General features: G+C 41.4%; 1 protein-coding gene across 17 annotated transcripts in view; it reads left to right on the top strand.

Annotated features, from left to right (window-relative positions):
• Window positions 1-18,201, top strand: part of SORBS1 (sorbin and SH3 domain containing 1) — a 251,763-nt gene that overhangs the window by 177,805 nt on the left and 55,757 nt on the right. For 9 of the 17 annotated variants that reach the window (XM_063727053.1, XM_063727050.1, XM_054521431.2 and 6 more), the window contains 4 exon segments: window positions 1,279-1,326; window positions 1,450-1,579; window positions 3,770-3,884; window positions 18,079-18,128. In XM_063727053.1, coding sequence (XP_063583123.1) covers window positions 1,279-1,326; window positions 1,450-1,579; window positions 3,770-3,884; window positions 18,079-18,128 — 343 coding nt within the window. 17 annotated transcript variants of the gene reach the window in all.

The following is an 18,201-nucleotide window of genomic DNA, read 5'->3' as shown; positions in this document are numbered from 1 at the left end:
AATAGCAGTGTTAGCTTATTTATATTTCATAAAATATTCTGGCCTTGTCTATTCTGAAACTTAAAATGATTTGCATAGAAACAAGGACTTGATTAACACGAAGTTACCACCATACAGTGGATTCTTTGACTTGTCTTTGCAGGTTAGTTCATGTGCTTTCCTAAAGTTGTCATGAACTTTAGGGAAGGAATTGGGTCTTCATTCCATGTATGTGAATTTTGAATCCAGATTAGCAAGATGTTAGAAATGGGAAAGGCTAACTATTTCAGACTAACTCTTTTTGGTGTAGTGCTTTGGAGGGACCATCATGGATGTAGTGACTAGAGAGTGCATTTTCGGGACAGTCCCACTTTAAAAACCTGTTCCCATCAATGTGCCTATGGTCTGATTTTTAGTTCAGAAGATACAGCCACTTCCACAAGGGCTTCAGATCTTGTATAGGTTCTGCAAGTTTTAGAACCCAGTATCTAGCCTACATAGGGCTGTGTGTCATGCCTTTGGAAAGCCACCTCCCACCATAGAGACACATGTGAGTTTGATTTGCTCCAGAGATGCAGTTTAGATGATACTCACTCCGAATAGTACCTTTGCAGAGGAAGCCGTTTGACCATGGGTCTGTTGTGTTCCAAGGAAACAAATCTACTCAGGGAACCAGATTGAGGTGGAATCAAAACAAATTTTGATGAGGGTTTTCTCAAATTCTTCTCTTAGCTGCAGAACTTCTTTGTTAATGATGTGTATGAAAGCTTACCACATAAAACAGGTCAAAGCTGAGGCAAGGAGCTAGAAAACCCACCCTCTGGGCCTCTCCTTCCCATCCAGTAGCAGCCCGAGGCCCTGGTAAGAGGTCTTTCAAGACACTGTTGAACTCGGTGAGCTTAACCTTACACTGAGCTGGTGCAGCCGGGGATCCATCTCAGCCCCTGCTTCCCACTCAGCCAGACCCAGACCCTGCATTCCAGCTTTGGTTGTGTGGATTCTCTGGAGGGTGACCCTTGGCTGTTTGTCCCCATGCATTTCTTGATGTCAGGCAGCAGCATCCGCCAGTTGTGACTGTCCTGCCTGGACTACAGGTTTGGTTGGGTGTGCTCTACAAATCTTGCTCCTCTCAAACGTGCTCTGCCGTGGTGTAGCTTCTGGCGCTTCACTCTTCTTCTCTCCGCTGGGATCCCTAGTGGGGCTGGATGCTCGTACCGGACTGTGGAAATTGGGAACATACAACTTGGTTCTCTTACCTTAGCCAGACTTCTCCTGACTACATTTTGTTTTGTTCAATAGATGATGATTCAGATCTGTACTCTCCCAGATACTCGTTTTCTGAAGACAGTAAGTGACTTCAAATAACCTGGTTGTGGGGGAGGAAGGGAAAGTGGTGGATGAGGGAAGATAATCGCCCTGTTTTCAGTTTTCATGAGTTTTAAGTCTTTTGTCTGCACTGTCTTTCTCCAGCAAAATCTCCCCTTTCTGTGCCTCGCTCAAAAAGTGAGATGAGCTACATTGATGGTGAGAAGGTAGTCAAGAGGTCGGCCACACTACCCCTCCCAGCCCGCTCTTCCTCACTGAAGACAAGCCCAGAAAGGTAAGTGCCCACTTGTCTCTCATTCATTCAGCCTGGGCCTTGTCGGTGTTCATTGAGACCTAGGAGCCTCCATTCTTAGGAATGTGGAATTTGAGTCTGTCCCCTGTCACCTATTAGCAGTGACTTCTTATTTCTTAGCCTCAATGTCCTCCTCTGTAAAATGGGGATAAAAATAGCATGATTCCTAGTAAGGATAGTGCAAGGATAAAATGAGATAATACATGTAAACATTCCTGGTAGCACTTGGCTCAGAGTATGGGCTTAATTAATATTGACTATCATTATCATATCTTTTTACATTTTCACAAGAGAAATCTTAACTGCAAGATTTGTCACGTGTTGTCGTATTCTTTGTGCATACTGTGTTCACATATTCATAGCAATGACTATAACTTTAAAAAGAAGCCACACTTTTTAATGTCCATTTACTCATGCAACATGTATTATTGAGACATAAACCTTGGACTTGTTCTAGTGACAGCATTAATAAATCTCTTAAAATGCCTGCAGCAAACAACATAGTTTTCTTTTTCTTGAGTTTTTTTTTTTTTTTTTTTTTGAGACGGAGTTTTGCTCTGTCATCCAGGCTGGAGTACAGTGGTGTGATCTTGGCCCACTGCACCCTCCACCTCCCAGGTTCAAGCAGTTCTCATGCCTCAGGCTCCCGAGTAGCTAGGACTGCAGGTGCACACCACCACACACGGTTAATTTTTGTATTTTTTTAGTAGAGACAGGGTTTCGCCGTGTTGGCTAGGCTGGTCCCAAACACCTGACTTGAGTTCTTATCTCTAAAAATGCCCTCTGAAGCAATCTTCTCATGCTATTTGGACAGGAGTTCCATGCATCTTCCAGCCCCAACTTACACCACTTCTCACACTTCTCAACACACAAAAGGCTCTGGCCAAACAAAATTACTTACTTCTTCCTTAAATACACATCCAGTTTGACACCTCTGTACCTTTTCCAACCTCATAGACAAATTAACGGCTGTTTTAAAAGCACCACACAAACTTAAGTGGCCTCTACCTGAGGAGTTTGATAATTAATTTGAAAAGAAAGCTGGGTATACCAACAAATCCCTTATAGTTGCCTTCATCCAGAACCCACTGGGTGTATTCTCTGCAGATTGAACCATATATCATGGAAGGATATAGGTATATATAAATCATTGTATCTGCCTTCAAGAAGTTTACAGCCTTGATGAAAAACTTAATATAATCACAGTGCAAAGTACGGTAATGCACAAATAAAAAATTTGCAAACTAGAGGTTGTAGTAACCAAAACAGCTTGGTACTAGCATAAAAACAGACATATAAACCAATGGAACAGAATAGAGAACCCAGAAACAAATCCACACACCTATTGTGAACTCATTTTCCACAAAGGTGCCAAGAACATACATTGGGAAAAAGACAGACCCTTCAATAAATGGTGCTGGGAAAACTGGTTATGCAGAAAAATGAAGCTAGACCCCCATCTCTCACCATATATAAAAATCAAACCAAAATCGATTACTGACTTGAATCTAAGGTCTCAACCCACAGTTACCTCTTCCCTATTCCAGTGTGGAACAGGGAAGAATGCAATTATGGTAGCAGCTAACATTTATTGTGTGGTTACTATGGGCCTGGCACTCTGCTCACTGATTACATGTGCTGTCTCATGTAAATTGTTTAGTCCTTACAACAACCCCATTTTTCAGATGAGGAAACTGAGATACCAAGAGGTGAAATACTTGTCTAAGATCACCTAGTTAGCAAGGGGTGTGGCAGGATTTGAACCACAGTCACCCGGCTCCAGGACCTGTGTTCTTTCTCACTGCACTAGTGTGAGTGGGAAGTACAGGCATGTCTGTGGAATGAAAAGCCCATAGAGCGAAGCAAGGTGAAAGATTTTTCCAGAGCCAGCTTTGCTGCTGCTGCCCTTTTTCCTGTTGCTTTCTCCTCTCCCCTTCCTGGTGCCTGGTTTTGAGCACAGGACATCTCAAGCCTTTTGTGAAGCGAACACCAAACTTTAACTGGTTGTTTTGAGAAGCAAACCAACACAACTCAGTTGTTCACCCTGACTCCAATTTTATGCTTTGGATATAACAGTTCTTTGATTACACTACAGTCATCCAAAGTCAGACCGTGTCAGAAGCTAATGCCAGTTGTCATGAAAATAGCTCTAATAGAATTTTTTTTCTGCAGAAATGACTGGGAACCCCCAGATAAGAAAGTAGATACAAGAAAATATCGTGCAGAGCCCAAAAGCATTTACGAATATCAGCCGGGCAAGTCTTCCGTTCTGACCAACGAAAAGATGGTAATGTGCATATTAAAGTTCTTTTGTCTCACCCTGCCCATGTTCTTTAATCAGAATACATCGTGCAGTTGGATTACATTCTTTCCCCTTGAGATAGACTTGCTTTGTTTTGAAGATAATGACAAAAATGAAGTACTTTTACCCTTTTCATTTTTGCAGGTGTTCATAAAATAAGTCCCACGAGTCTGCTTTTAAAAAATCCTTTTTTTGTGGCTCTGTTGCTTTTTTTGTGCATGGTTTTAACTAATATTAATTTTTCTACTAACATAAAGATTGATTTTGCTGCTGTCTTTTTTTAAATGTCTAAGTGTTCATTTATCAGGCTTGTCATTAAGTGGACTGAAGTCCAGTTTTTTTTAAGTGACTCTGAACAGGCATAAATTTTGTACAAGTTACTAGAATGTCATTAAAAGCTACATAACTAATAGGATGTTGTGACTTGGAAAAAAGGCCCCAGGCTGTTAGAATATATCTTTTAGGTCTTCCTTTTTTGACAAGTGCAATATTGAGGACTAATTTCATATTCGACCTGGTTTATGATTCCCTATACAAGTTCACATCTCTAAGCAATTATGAGTGGGGAAAATGGTTTGTATGCATATAGCAGACCACCCTGGAAAAGCGGCCTCTTCTGTGAAACAGGAAGAATTCTTACACATTGATTAGTTTCATACTTGCCAATCATGCATCCTTTTATTAACCCTTCATTAGGAAAAGCTGGTTTGGAATTGTGATCCTGGTTAAGGGGTTCTCCAAAGCTCCATAAACATTGCAGTCCTCCAGCAGGACAGCAGGATGGAATTATTATGCTGGGGTTTGGTTTTTATTAAAATACGGTCACCACAATGTCTACAGAATAAGCAGCCCTCTGAAATGCAGGCTCAAATTATGTTCCCTCCACCTCGTCGGCTCTACATGTTTTGAAAGAAGAATTGATTTGACTTCTATTGAGATAAAAATGTGACATCTCTAAAAGCACTGAAGGATAAGTTATTTTAATTAGGAAAAAAGGTCAACAGGTCACAGAAATACTTAGAGTTGTCATTCTTCAGCGTTTACTCTGCACCAGTTATTTCAAGCAGAAAGTTCAGAGAGGAGCACAGAATTTTGCCTTCTCCCCACCACTGCCCTTCTTTGGAGGTTGTCTGCTGTTAGAAGATACTGTACGTAAGAAACATAGAAGGTAACCTTGCACTCAGGCGCTCTTGCAAAGAAAGTCGTGCTCCTTGGGTTTATTTCCAACACTAATAATAAGTCTGGGACCCACCATTACATATTAATACATTTACATGATTTCAGGGACTCTGTAGACCTTTGAGTGTTTTTGTTTTGGCAGTATCACCGTTCATAGATTTTCATGGCTCTTACCGAAGGCTCCCTTTTCTTAATTTCTCCTTTGTTTCCAGCTCCTTTCCCTGGTTCTTAATCATTTAACCACTACTCAGAACTAGGAAAAACAACATAGTTTAGTTTTTCTCATTGATACCACAATAGTTTATGAGAATCTTCCATACCACAGTTCTTGGGATCATTGACGTTGTTTTTACAAACCCTGAAAAGTAACACATAGTGCCCCACGGGGCCCTCTTGGAGAATGGTGGTGAGCATGCACATGGATTGCAAAGCTCCTCTGTGTAGTACCAAGCCCTAAGCCAAGCCACTCATGGGGCGTGAACACCAAAGGCAGGCCAAGGAGGAGTAGGAATGTCCAATAGTTTCACCCAATTTAGCTCTGTTCCTCCAAAGAGAAGTTTCAGTTGAATCTTAATCTTTTGACAGTCTGCCCTTCACAGTAGTTGAATTCATCCTTTATGTTTGATTTTATTTCCTGCTGTTTTTATCACATGGACAGAAAAGGTGAAGTGTGAGTTTCAGCATGTGAGTCTTGGTTTTTGGTATCTAGTATCTGGTTTGCCGGAATTTGAGCATACACCCCCCATCCCCCAAAACACACACTTGCATTGTTAACTGTGGGTAAGTCTACTAACTAGTGACAGATGTAGAATCTAAGTCTGCTCTCAGATATGCACCACCTCATTTTAGGAGAAAAAATGCTTTTTCCATTTGAGGTACTTATGTCTGCTTAACTCTGGCAATTTAAATTGTGACTTCATAGGCACATCTATGCATGGTTAGCAGGAGAGGTTGCCCTAGAGCTCACCTTGTCCCTGGAGCATACTCTAAATAATTCCAGAAAGATGAAAGAAACACTGTACTGCCTTCAAAACCCCCTACAGAAGACTTACAACCTTGATGACCTAGTCATCTATTTGAAAGACTCATATGAAGGTCTTTTTTTTTTTTTGAGGTAGGGTCTCACTCTATCACCCAGGCTGGAGTACAGTGGTGTGATCATGGCTCACTGAAGCCTTGACCTCCCAGGCTCAGGCAATCCTCTCACCTCAGCCTCCCAAGTAGCTGGGGCTACAGGCACACACCACCATGCCCAGCTAATTTCTTTCTTTCTTTCTTTCTTTCTTCTCTTTTGAGATGGAGTCTCGCTCTGTTGCCCAGGATGGAGTGCAGTGGTGCAATCTCAGCTCACTGCAACCTCTGCATCCCGGGTTCATGCAATTCTCCTGCCTCAGCCTCCTGAGTAGATGGGATTACAGGTATGCAGCACCACGCCCAGCTAATTTTTGTATTTTTAGTAGAGATGGGGTTTCACCATGTTGGCCAGGCTGGTCTTGAACTCCTGGCCTCAAATGATCCACCCACCTCTGCCTCCCAAAGTGTGGGATTACAGCTGTGAGCCACCGTGCCTGGCCCAGTTAATTTTTTATTTTTTGTAGAGATGGGGTTTCACCATGTTGCCCAGGCTGGTCTCAAACTCCTTGGCTCAAGCAATCTGCCCTTCTTGGCCTCTCAAACTGCTGGGGCTACAGGCTTGAGCCACCAAACCTGGCACGTATGTGGGTCTTTATCTCTACTTGGTCCCCTCTTATCGTAGTAGGATGCTTTTTTCTTTTTTAGCCTTGGAATTGGAGATCTGTTGGTCAGTTCTTGCTTTGTCAGAGATGGCTTTTTTCAGGACTCATTCTTTTATACCTTCCTCTAAGTCTCTTACAGAAGTTCAGTTCAGTTAAATATATACATACATACATATATATATACATACACATACATATATATATATGTAGTAGGACGGACAGATATTAAAAGAGTGATTACAGACACAGTGTACATTTTGGAAGTGTAAAACGGGGGGATTTCCCCAGCTTGGTTTCTTCCCAGTTCATCCTCACTTTGCATTCGTTTTCTGGCTTTTCAGCATGGTCATTTAGCCCTGCTTTAGCTTGGTGTCATCGCAAACTTAGTAGGCCTGCCCCCCTGTCATGTGGAATACGAAAAGGGGAATATGGTGTAGTGTAAAGAACACTGGACTAGGAATTGGAAGATGAGGTGGGTCAAATGTGATAATATGGGTACAATAACTGTGAATATTATGAAGTGCTACACAGACATACCATATTCAGGTGACTTATTTAATTGGAATTTGAAGCTGGTCTCTGGCTTCCATTCAAGAAGCAAAACTGTCTTTGAGGGGAAGCTGGCATTTTTCTGGTGAGTTACCTGCCCTTTTCCAAGGATTTTTTTTTTTTGAGCTGGGAGAATAGCCTGTGGTACTAAAGAACTTTGCCAGGCATTATGGAATTTTCCCTGTCTGCCAGGCCAGAGTTCCTGCTCTGTGTCCAGAAGGATGTTTTTCTATTGGTCTGTTCCATAACAGGATCCACAGCTGAGTTATACTTGGCAAAATCAAATGCAGATGTGAGGGCTGTGTGGTATCACGTTTTTAGCTTTATCTCTGGGCAGCTCAAAGGACTGAGGCTGGTTGCTCTCACCCATCGCTGTTTGACATAACCTCCTGATTCTATTATTGGCACAGCATTAACCTCCACAGTAAAACAATCTGCAGACAACCTTTGGGAATAAATGAGTTAATTACTTCAGGATCATGAGTACCAAAACTTTCAGGCAGTTTCCCAAAAGAGCTGGCACATTTTATTTAAGAAAAAAGAAAAAAAGCCTAACCATTCCCAGAGGGCAGTTTATAAATAATCTTTGTAAAAATAACAAACATGAAATAGATTTCATGAAACCTCATCATATTAGGATCTAGAGAGTCCCAATGTCTAAATTGCCACTACTGAACAGTTGTGTTTTTGTAGGTATTGTACCTCCTTTCACTGAACTGAGTAAATATAGAATCCATTTACTACAGGGAGGGCAAGACTTCTCCTTCAGGATTTAAACCCTAAGTCCCTAAAGACATTTGGAGGAAGTTTTATCTGGATGCAGGAGGACAGACCTTGTGTTTCAGTATGATTTTCCCTCCGATTTCAACCTAGCTTGATTTCAGTTAAAGGAAGCTTCCCTGCCATATTTCCATATCGTCCTCTACCTGTAGCAAAAGTGAAAGTAAAGCTAAAGACTCTTTTAAAGATCTTAGACAAAGGGATTGGTAAAGGTCACTAAGAAAGTTAGCAGCCATTTCTACAAGCTGCAAAGGGGATGTTAACTATGTTGTGAGAAAAGTACAGTCAAGAAGAGCTGCTTTGTGAAGCACTAGCATTAAAGACCTGCACACCAGACATGGTAAACCCCCTCCCTCAGATGTTATAGCCCAGAAGTAGTGAAGTTTGTTGCGCAGTGTTTTGAATCTCAGTAGAAAGTGTATGCATTTTATATTTCAGGTTATTGTAGAAAATCACCCCAACTGTCTTTTCGTGATTATCAATGTTTTTTGAAACATACATACATATTTAATTAGTCATGAACCTCAAACACTTTTCCCTGATGTAAACATTTCTCCAATATATGAAGGGGAAAACGTGATTTGCTTTGCACGGATTCATTTTCCAACTAGTTATTTCTAGAAACACATGTTATTCCATGAAATAAGGTGCCAGAACTTTATACTTATTTGGTTAAATATTATATCCCATGGAATCAAATTATCGGTCTATTGATACCTCATAGTGTTATATAAAGTGAGAAATCTAACTTATGTTTGTCACATAACCCAGAAGTTTTTTCCCCTTTGTTCTGTTTTCTGTCTTGTCTAGCTTTTCTTTCACTTTATTTTTTCCCAATTCTTTAACATTTATTTGTTAAAACACGAAGTATATTCTGTCTGTATTCATCTGCCACGGATACTTGTTTAAAATGTTTTTTCACTGTGTCCTCTATCTTTACTTATATCATTTTTCACTTTCACTTTACTGTGTACGGGACATGGTTTCCTACCTACTCATGTGCCATTAAAGATGCAGTATTAACCAATTGGCTTTTATAAAGTGTCAATATTTGCGTTTATTTCGAAAACCTTAAGGTAGCTTTGGAAATAAGTACTAAAGTTGTACTAGCCCATAAAAATCTGCTCTACTCAACTGGCATAGATGGCTAAATGTTTGGTGTGCTCACCAGGTAATTTGCTCATAACTAATAGTTCTTTGTAAAGGGCTTTGTTTTCTTCCACATTACTGAAAATTATTGCAGAATGCTGTTATGCCCAGATTCAGACTTGTTGTGTAGGCAGCAGTGTGGTGCAGAGTTGTCCATCTATAGTCCATTTTCCTCTGCCATAGGGCTGAGAATGATTCACTCACTGTTCCCTGCCTCAATTTCCCTGTTTTTATAAACCCATCCTCTCCCTCCTGTTTTTGCTGTTGTCAGTAAAAACAGATGATTGCTGCTGTTGAATGCAGCTCCTGCATATACCTGGAAACCACTGCATCTCTACTGGCCTGTTCCTATGTAATCTTTGCATAATGTTATCCTTCTCTTTCTTCCATTTCCCTATCACCAACCCCTATAGAGTCGGGATATAAGCCCAGAAGAGATAGATTTAAAGAATGAACCTTGGTATAAATTCTTTTCGGAATTGGAGTTTGGGAAACCGGTAAGTTTAATAGCTTCAGTGGTTATACACCTTTTAAACTAATGCTGTGGATGCATTGTTGCTGCTAAAGAATCAGATGTTTGTAAGGGATTCAGAAAGTGGGGAGCAGTCATGTTGGTTGTCCGTAGTGGGATTGTCTCTTCTCACTACAACCTCTAAGCTTTCTTTTGCCTTACTTCACTGAGAAAGGATAGTGAGCTCTGGAAAGTGTATCTTGCTGGAATATCCCAGAGAAACACAAATAATCATTGCTTGTCTTAGACCTCTCCCAACTAACAACAAGTACCACATACCTTGTGGATGGCATTATTTCAGCCATTGTTTCACTTCCTTGACCAAAGTCTTTATGGCCTGTGAAAGACAAGCTGAAAATGCGTTACACACTGAGAAGACCAGCATTGTCTCTGCTTTAAATAGCATTTTTAAAAGCACATATGTAAATGAAGTCCCAGAGCAGGCCAAAAGGACCTCTTTATGCAGATGTGACCCACAAATGCAACCCCATTATAGGTGACTTTTAGGGAATGATTTCCATGATGTAGGATATTTCCCAAAGTTTGAAATGGGAGTAAGGAATTCTAGCATCTTTAGTATTCAGACTACAGTTGCCCCATGATATCTCTGAATTGGCTTTGGCACAAATTGACTTTTGGCACTTAAAGGAGGATTTTCTTAGCCTTGCACCCAAAGGAATATAAAATAGAAGGGAGAGTTGAGCTCATCCTTCCTCTAGAGATAACTGGAAACTGACTTTAAAACTCTAGTTACTTTAAAGTCTTAATTATTACAGCTGCAAAAAGAATTTACAGGTAGAGGAGTTAAGTGTATAAACACATTTTATTCAATGATTGTATGAGACTTTAAGCATTGGATCCAGCTTTTGAGTTTCTATGGTCTGGGATGATAGTTTTATTTGCAGACAGGAATGAATTTTATAGTTGAGTAAAATGTTTGAACCTTTTTTTTTTAAAACAAAGACAAAGAGAAATTAAGCTGGTGCTTAGGAATTGCTCTTTGATTTGGCAGTGCTGAGCTTTGAAAGTTCAGGCATCTTCTGAGTTAAGAGCACCAGACTTGCAAACAGCCTGCTTGTTCCTCTCTTCTGGTCCCTCCTAGACACTGTCTCCCGATAGCAGCCGAGCTGTCCTGGATGAACAGCGCCACCTAGTGACCAGTGGAGAGGGACGCATCTGACCCAAAGTCTGCACCCTCCTTCTCCCCTCCCCAAAGCATTGGTGCACACCTCATTTCTTCTCCTTTCTCTCCTTTCTTTTTTTCCCCTCTGCTGTTCACCATTCAGACATCAGTTAAATCTACCTCAGGCAATCTTTTCCACATGCAGTATTTAACAGTATCCTAACCCTTTCTCTTTTCTCCTTTTCTTAAAACCTGGTCAATTATGTCACCAAAAAAAGCTTTTGCTGTGTGTAGTTGTCTCCCCACCCGCAAAACAGACCATGATTGGTATATGAAACAATAATGCCATACTTAAGGAAAGCAAAAGCTATTAAATTATGTTTAATAGAGTCCATGCCATTGATTTTTGAAGTCTGTTTCAGAATCCACACATTTCTGCCCATCTCATCTGCCAAACAACTAAATTAGTTTTATCTAAAATATTAGCTTTCAGGAAAAATGGTGGAATTTTTTCCCTAATTAGTTGTGATTGTTTTACTAAATCTATCATGACAAATAATTTTTGAGGATAATATATAGTATTTTAATACCAGCATACATTTAAATAGTCTCCATGCATAGCTTGATAAATTAACAGTATTGCTGCCAAAAACTTCACTCCAGGTACCACACAGCTAACTTCAAACAAATGTTGAGAACACAGTCCAGTTGTATACTGGGGCCTTCCTCTAGCTTGTATCCCTACCCCATTGCTCTAACAGCCTCTTAATTATTTAAAGACTCAGAGATGCTTTTTCAAAGTAGCATTTTCTCTGAAGCCACATGCATTCTTTGCACAGGCCTCAGAGTTCTTCTAATGAGACTGCTTCTTTTTGTGTAGGTCTTACTTTAAAAGATAATACTTGTGAAGACTTGCCAAATTAACTAAATCAATGCCCATATCCTGAGGAACAGCCCTGAAATGAACAGCTCCTTATGGTCTGAGGCATCCTAATGGTGGGCTTATTACCTAGTTGAGCTAACAGGGTTTGGGAGGAAGGTGCGGTAAGGATAAATTTTTTCTTCACTTCCTACTCCAACCACTCTGCCACAAAAGAGTAAGAGACATAAATAAAAGTGGCATAAACCATGGAAGTTGTTTTGGAAAGCTTTTCAGCCTTTCAGAAGCAGAATCAAAACTCCTGCCAGATCATGGGAATCAGCATTTCTACTTTTTTTTTCTCACACCAACTGGAGACCACTTTCCCCGAGTAAAGCCTACCAGAACTTTGACACTAGACATTTACCCTGAACTCCTTGCTTCCTCCACCCCTTTGCTTAAGCCACCCAAAATGAACTGAAATTTCAGCAAGATCCTGACTAAAAAGATACCTTTTTAGCTCCAACAAGTTGTTAGAATAGCAAATCGTTCAAGACTCCAGGGACCATTTTTGGACAGATTATTTAAAACCAGTTTAATTTGTAAACACTGCCCTGTTTATTGCAGTAAAGAAAGAAATGATCGTAAGTCATTAGGCTTTAAAAAGTCTACTTCTGCAGATGAACAGTCCAAGTGTATTAAGTGCTTAAAGATGAATGGTAATTGCTAATATCACTTACTTTACGAAATGCAGAATATACATGTGCAGAGATGACATTACTGACCTGTTGCTGTCAGTGGTGAACACACCTTGGAATCAGATTACTTCTCATTTGCAGATTTATTACAAAGAGCCTGGGAATCAGCTTTTTCTTCAGAGTTGTTTTCCTCTAATTTCTATAGAAATTGACATGATTTCTATATGTAAGAGCAAGTCAAAATTTCACAATGTAAACCAATTTGAATGCTTCCATAGAGTTGTCTATAATGAAATTTGCACAAAATTTTAGGAGCTATTAATGATCTCCTATTTCTTATCACCCTAGAGGTCATTATGTAAGAAAATTCAAGTCTAAATAGGCAGAACAAGTGGAAGAGAGGATCCAGAGTTAGAAGTCACCTGTAACCTCTGAATGTTCCACCCTCTGGACTCTTCCCTCATTAAACTTACAACAATCTTTTGGCAAATTTCTGTCTTAGGAATGCAGCTGTAAATCTGACTTGCAGAGTTAAAAGACAAAACAAAAATAACCTTACAGTTCCCTCTTTAAATTCTGGGTTTAAACTCTGTTCTCTAAGGGGGATGAAAAGTATGTCTCTACCACTATCAAGGTCTAGTTAAACTGTAAAAGGAGATTTTAAAACTACTGGTATGAAATTGTCTAGTGCACTGTTTAACACCCATTTTATACATGGATTTCGTTGCTACAAACCACAGAAAGTACATTTGGTTCAGTCTGTTGACCAAACCTCTAGATTCACACACATGTTAATACACAATGAATTTTACAGCAGAAGACTGCCTCAAAAATGTAGAATCTTCAGTGTCAATCTTAGTTTGAAGAGAACAATGAGGAATTTAAAAGTTTCTATTTTTGTTCAAATTTGTTAATGCTTTTTTTTTCTTTTTTTCCCCCGTCTTTTCTTAAGTTTTCAATATTTAGAATCCAATGATGATTTGCTCTTGAAACATAGACATAGAAACAGACTTCCTAGGTAATGGTCCCAGCTCCCAAATCCTCAGGCTTCCACTCCAGCAGGCAGCCTTGTGTCCGTAGGCAGCACCCACTCCCCTTGCTTTTGAGTTCAGCTTTCTGTGTTGATACAGTTCTCCCAGTGTGCCCCTCCTTGTTTGAGCCAGTCTCCGTGTTTGTCTTTATGTCTTTATGCTCATTTCTTCATTTCCTCCTCTGCTTCCCGTCAGCCTCCCAAAAAGATATGGGATTATACTCCTGGAGACTGCTCTATCCTTCCTAGAGAGGATAGAAAGGTAATTCCGCTGTGCCTCCTCCGTTGGACTGTGTGTGCTCTCTAGCCTTGGTTAGTGTGAGTGTGTTGTGGGTTTGTTTGTTTGTTTTCTTAAATCACTTTTGAAAAAACTTGATGCTTTTTTTTTTTTTTTTTTTTTGGTTTGGTAATACAACTATGTAACAAATTCTCTAAGACATATACTAATGTTTAGAGGTTTTTAAAGCAATTACGTATTCTTCTGACATAGTATTTGTTACCATCACCACACTCTGAAAAAAGAGCAAATAGCCATTTCCTTAAAGGTAGGTTTTTGTAGTTCTCTTTAGCAAGTAGAATAGCTTTTTGAAGCTCTGATGACTTCAGGATTTCTGCTTTATATGCCTAATGTTACATTCTCTGTTTTCATGTCTTCAACTAATTTCCAGTGAGCTCTTGTGTTTTAATCATGCTATCTTGGCCGTATGAAAGTATAACACTAAGAAAAAAATTCATTTTTTTCAAACTTAACCTTCCATTCTTTCTCCCTTTCCTCTAAACTAAAACCTTCTTTCCCATCTTTTCTTTCTTGAACCAGACTAATCTAGACAAAGATCTCAGCCTCTGCCAGACAGAGTTAGAGGCAGATTTAGAAAAAATGGAGACGCTTAATAAAGCACCCAGTGCAAACGTGCCACAGGTATTTCCTAGTTTTTCTCATGCCATCAGTTCCTTTTCAAGCTGTGCTTTGTTTTCTTCTTTGTTCTATGGTTTTTGATGTAGTTGAGGTGACAGACGGTGATGCTGGCTATTTTAGGCTGCATGGCTTTCTGACTCCTGTTTTAGTCTCCTTCCCCCACCCCTACCCAGTTCATTTTTGCTTGGTTTTCTTTTGAGCTTGGCATCTTCCTTAAAGGGGATTCTTCAAATATATGCAGAGAGGCTGCTGATTGAAACTACTCTCCCACCTTATTCTCTTCCTCTGCTTTCCAGGGGCGACCTTTTAAGTTCCCTTCCTTTGCCTCTGTCTGCCTTCTCTGAATTTTCAGGGAGCCATTTTTGGCAGTTTCCCTGTCTTTTTTGCAGCCCTGGGAGATACCAACCTCAAAGATCAGTTTCAAAAACTCAGCAGCAGTGCTTTGGGTACCCTTTATGTGCATGACGCTCTCAGAGTAGTAGTGTTTGTCATTTTAAAGGTCAGAAAGTTCTCAATGAAAAATGCACTCAGAGGTCAGATGGCCTGGACACACAAAAAAAGTGTTTGAAACTGAGCCTGCCTTGATATTTTAAAGGGAGCTATGTCAAAATGTGGTTTATTAGAGGGTATATGAGAGAGAGTAAGAGAGAGAGAGAAAGACATCATGGTAAGTAGGTTTCCAAGGAGGAAAAAACCAAATGTTCATAGAACTGCCTGGAGGGCTCCCTGACAAAACAAAAGAGACTCTTAAAAGGAAAAGGTATCTTTAGAGAAGGTACAAAAGGAGGCCGGGCGCAGTGGCTCACGCCTGTAATCCCAGCAATTTGGGAGGCCGAGGCAAGTGGATCACTTGAGGTCAGGAGTTTGAGACCAGCCTGGCCAACATGACGAAACCCAGTCTCTACTAAAAATACAAAAATTAGCCAGGCATGGTGGCAGGCCTCTGTATTCCCAGCTATTTGGAAGGCTGAGGCAGGAGAATTGCTTGAATTCGGGAGGCAGAGTTTGCAGTGAGCTGAGATCACACCTCTGCACTCCAGCCTGGGTGACAGGGTGACAGAGCGAGACTCCGTCTCAGAAAAAAAAAAAAAAAAAAAAGATACAAAAGGAATATAGAGCTGAGGAGGCCAGGAAGGGTCCACAAACCATGACAGGAAAAGTGGAAACTGCTGATGGACCCATGCCACACTTAAGCAGAACCAAGACAGATCTCCAGCCCCAGTGACTTGGGCACAAAAGTCATGAGAGCAGCAGAGACTCAAACCAGGGAAGGGGTGACGAGACCGGGGATTTGGTCTGGGACAAGAGAGTCAGGAGCCAAGGAGCTGCAGGTTGCTTGAGGGTGTTAGGAATTGGGGATCCAGAGACAGCAGAGCATGAGGAAGCCAGCAGGGCCAGGGGTTAGGCTCAAGCTCTCCCTCAGCGCTTGAAGGAGCCACCAGAGGCACTGCACACATGGGTGAGGCAGACAGGTGATGGGCGGGGCAGGCGGGGTGGGGTTAGGGGCTGAGTTTCCAATTAGGGTGAAGGAACCAGATTAGCCACTGTGGAATTGAAGGTCCCAGGTGAGAAGAGATCACAACTAGCCCTGGAGTGAGAATGGTGACCGTGGCTGTGGTGAGAGCCCTTGCTCGGTGTGCCAGCATGCAGTGAGGAGGGCAGATGCAAGCCAGGTCACTGAGGATGTTGCAGTGGGATACTTTAATTAACTGGTGTAAAGAGCAAAGAATTGGGGGATGGGATTAAGACAAAGACAACCTTAGGGTTTTGGCCAGGCAGCTGGAAGAATGAGGATATGAGCACGTCACAGAGGAAAGCTGGGAAGAAAATCAGGGCAGAGGCAAGGTGAGGGAGTTGGCTTTAGGTAATTGACCTTTGAGGTGTTGATTGGGTGTCATATAGGTAATATCCGGTAGGCAGTTGGAACTCTAAAACTAGAGTTCTTGGAAGAGGCATGGGCTTAAGATGGGGATTGGAGTCGCCTGAGGAGAGGCGATGGTTGAAGCCCTGGGAGTAGAAGAAGACACCCAACTAGGGAGTAGATGAAAGATTGAAGAGGGAATTGTGTTGAGAGAAAGGATGTGAAACCAAGAACTACCCATGGGGACATTGGGTGATGTGGAACAGGAGAAGGGGAGAGGGAGAGAAAGAGTTCACGGAGGCGGAGGGAAAAGCGAGTGATGGAGCAAGAGGAGAAAGCGTGAGATCTTCCCAGAGGTCCAGAAAGGTGGACTCCCAGGAAGGTCAGTGGATGTGATGACTAAGATGTTTCCAAAGGCTTTGGAGGTTGCTGGGTGAGTAGTTCTTGGGAGTTACAGTATATGGCAAAGAATCTGGAGCCTGCAGAGGTACAGCACTGAGTGAAAAGATATGGCCGTGGGAGGAAGGAAGGGAGGGGAGTGTTCCCAGAGGACTCTACAGGGTCAAAGTTTTTTCAAGGTAGAAGACCGGACAGGACAGGTGTTCAGAGATAGGAGACTCAAGAAGGAGACGATGGGCAGGCAAGACAGTGCAGCCAGAAGGGCTGGAGGATGGATGTGAAGGTAAGAGGGGTGTGCTGTCTCAGGAATAATGGGGGTGGCATGGGGTACAGTCCTCATCCCAGAGCAGAGGTGCCCTCAGAAATGAAAACACACAAGCCCAACATGTTTCAGCAGGCAGGGGGCTAGTGGGTGAATTTGCCTGTCCTTCCCTGTCATTTCCTTTTCTCTCTTTCACAATCTCTTCCTTTTCTTTCTGTCCTTTCCTTAAATTTCTCTTCTCCAAATAGCTAGTTTTTCTTAAAATGGTCATTATTAGAGATAAGGCTATTATTTAAGGTAGAAGTATCTTTAAAATTAACCTTTGCATTGATTTATTCAACTACTCCCTTATTTTTAAAAACAAGCATATCAAAGCATTTGCATTTTTCTCTCCAAGACAACAGAAACCCTACAGAATTATGTTGCTTTTTCTCTGCATGTAGCTCTTGGTTGTTTTCTTCCTTTTGTGTGGTGCCTGGTAATTTTATAAAGCATTCCCTTATTCATGCTGAAGTGATCATTAATATGGTTGGTGAAATTGCATTTCTCCCCATTTCTTCGCTCCTAAATTTGCAGGCATACACAAGTTATCTAAATACAGTGTGGTATTTTAAAGTATGCTTTTGTACATTCTGGACCTAAAGTGTTGGGTGACCCTCTCTCTGGATGTGGCATTTGGGGTGCATGAAGGGCTCTGCATTGGGCTCAGAGGGGGGTCTGAGGGCTGTGGAGAAGCTGGTGGAGGATGTGCTGTCCATGTCACTAAAGCATGTTGGCCCACAGTGGGCCATTCCATTGCCCAGTGACCTGTGACAGAAGATGAGTATGAGCCAGGAGGCCTTCTCCTGACCCACCCAGAGGGCCTTGGCTGCATCTACTGGAAGGCAAAAGACCAGGAGTAGGAGAGCCCACCTGCCCATACATTCTCCTCCCAGAGAAAGAGCACTGCCCTCCACCAGCACCGAAGACCTTTTCCTTCCAGCCCCCCTGACTTCCAGAGGTCCTGATCTAAACTAGGAAAAGAAATTGACCTCTCTCTTTTTCCTCTTGGCTTGAAACATATGAGTCAAAATAAATCATCTACATTATTTTTTTTCTTCTTTTTTTTCTTTTTTGGACATTTACAGAGCTCAGCCATCAGCCCTACTCCAGAAATTTCTTCAGAGACTCCTGGATAGTAAGTTGCCATTTTATTTTGTTTACATTGCTTACTATGTTAAATGTCAGAAATGGGAAGAGAGAAGCTTATG

This window comes from Pongo abelii, chromosome 8 (genome assembly GCF_028885655.2).
Source record: "Pongo abelii isolate AG06213 chromosome 8, NHGRI_mPonAbe1-v2.0_pri, whole genome shotgun sequence".
In the NCBI taxonomy this organism is placed as follows: Eukaryota; Metazoa; Chordata; class Mammalia; order Primates; family Hominidae; genus Pongo; species Pongo abelii.
Note: the sequence above shows the minus strand (reverse complement) of the source record. Positions and strands in the feature narration are given on the sequence as shown.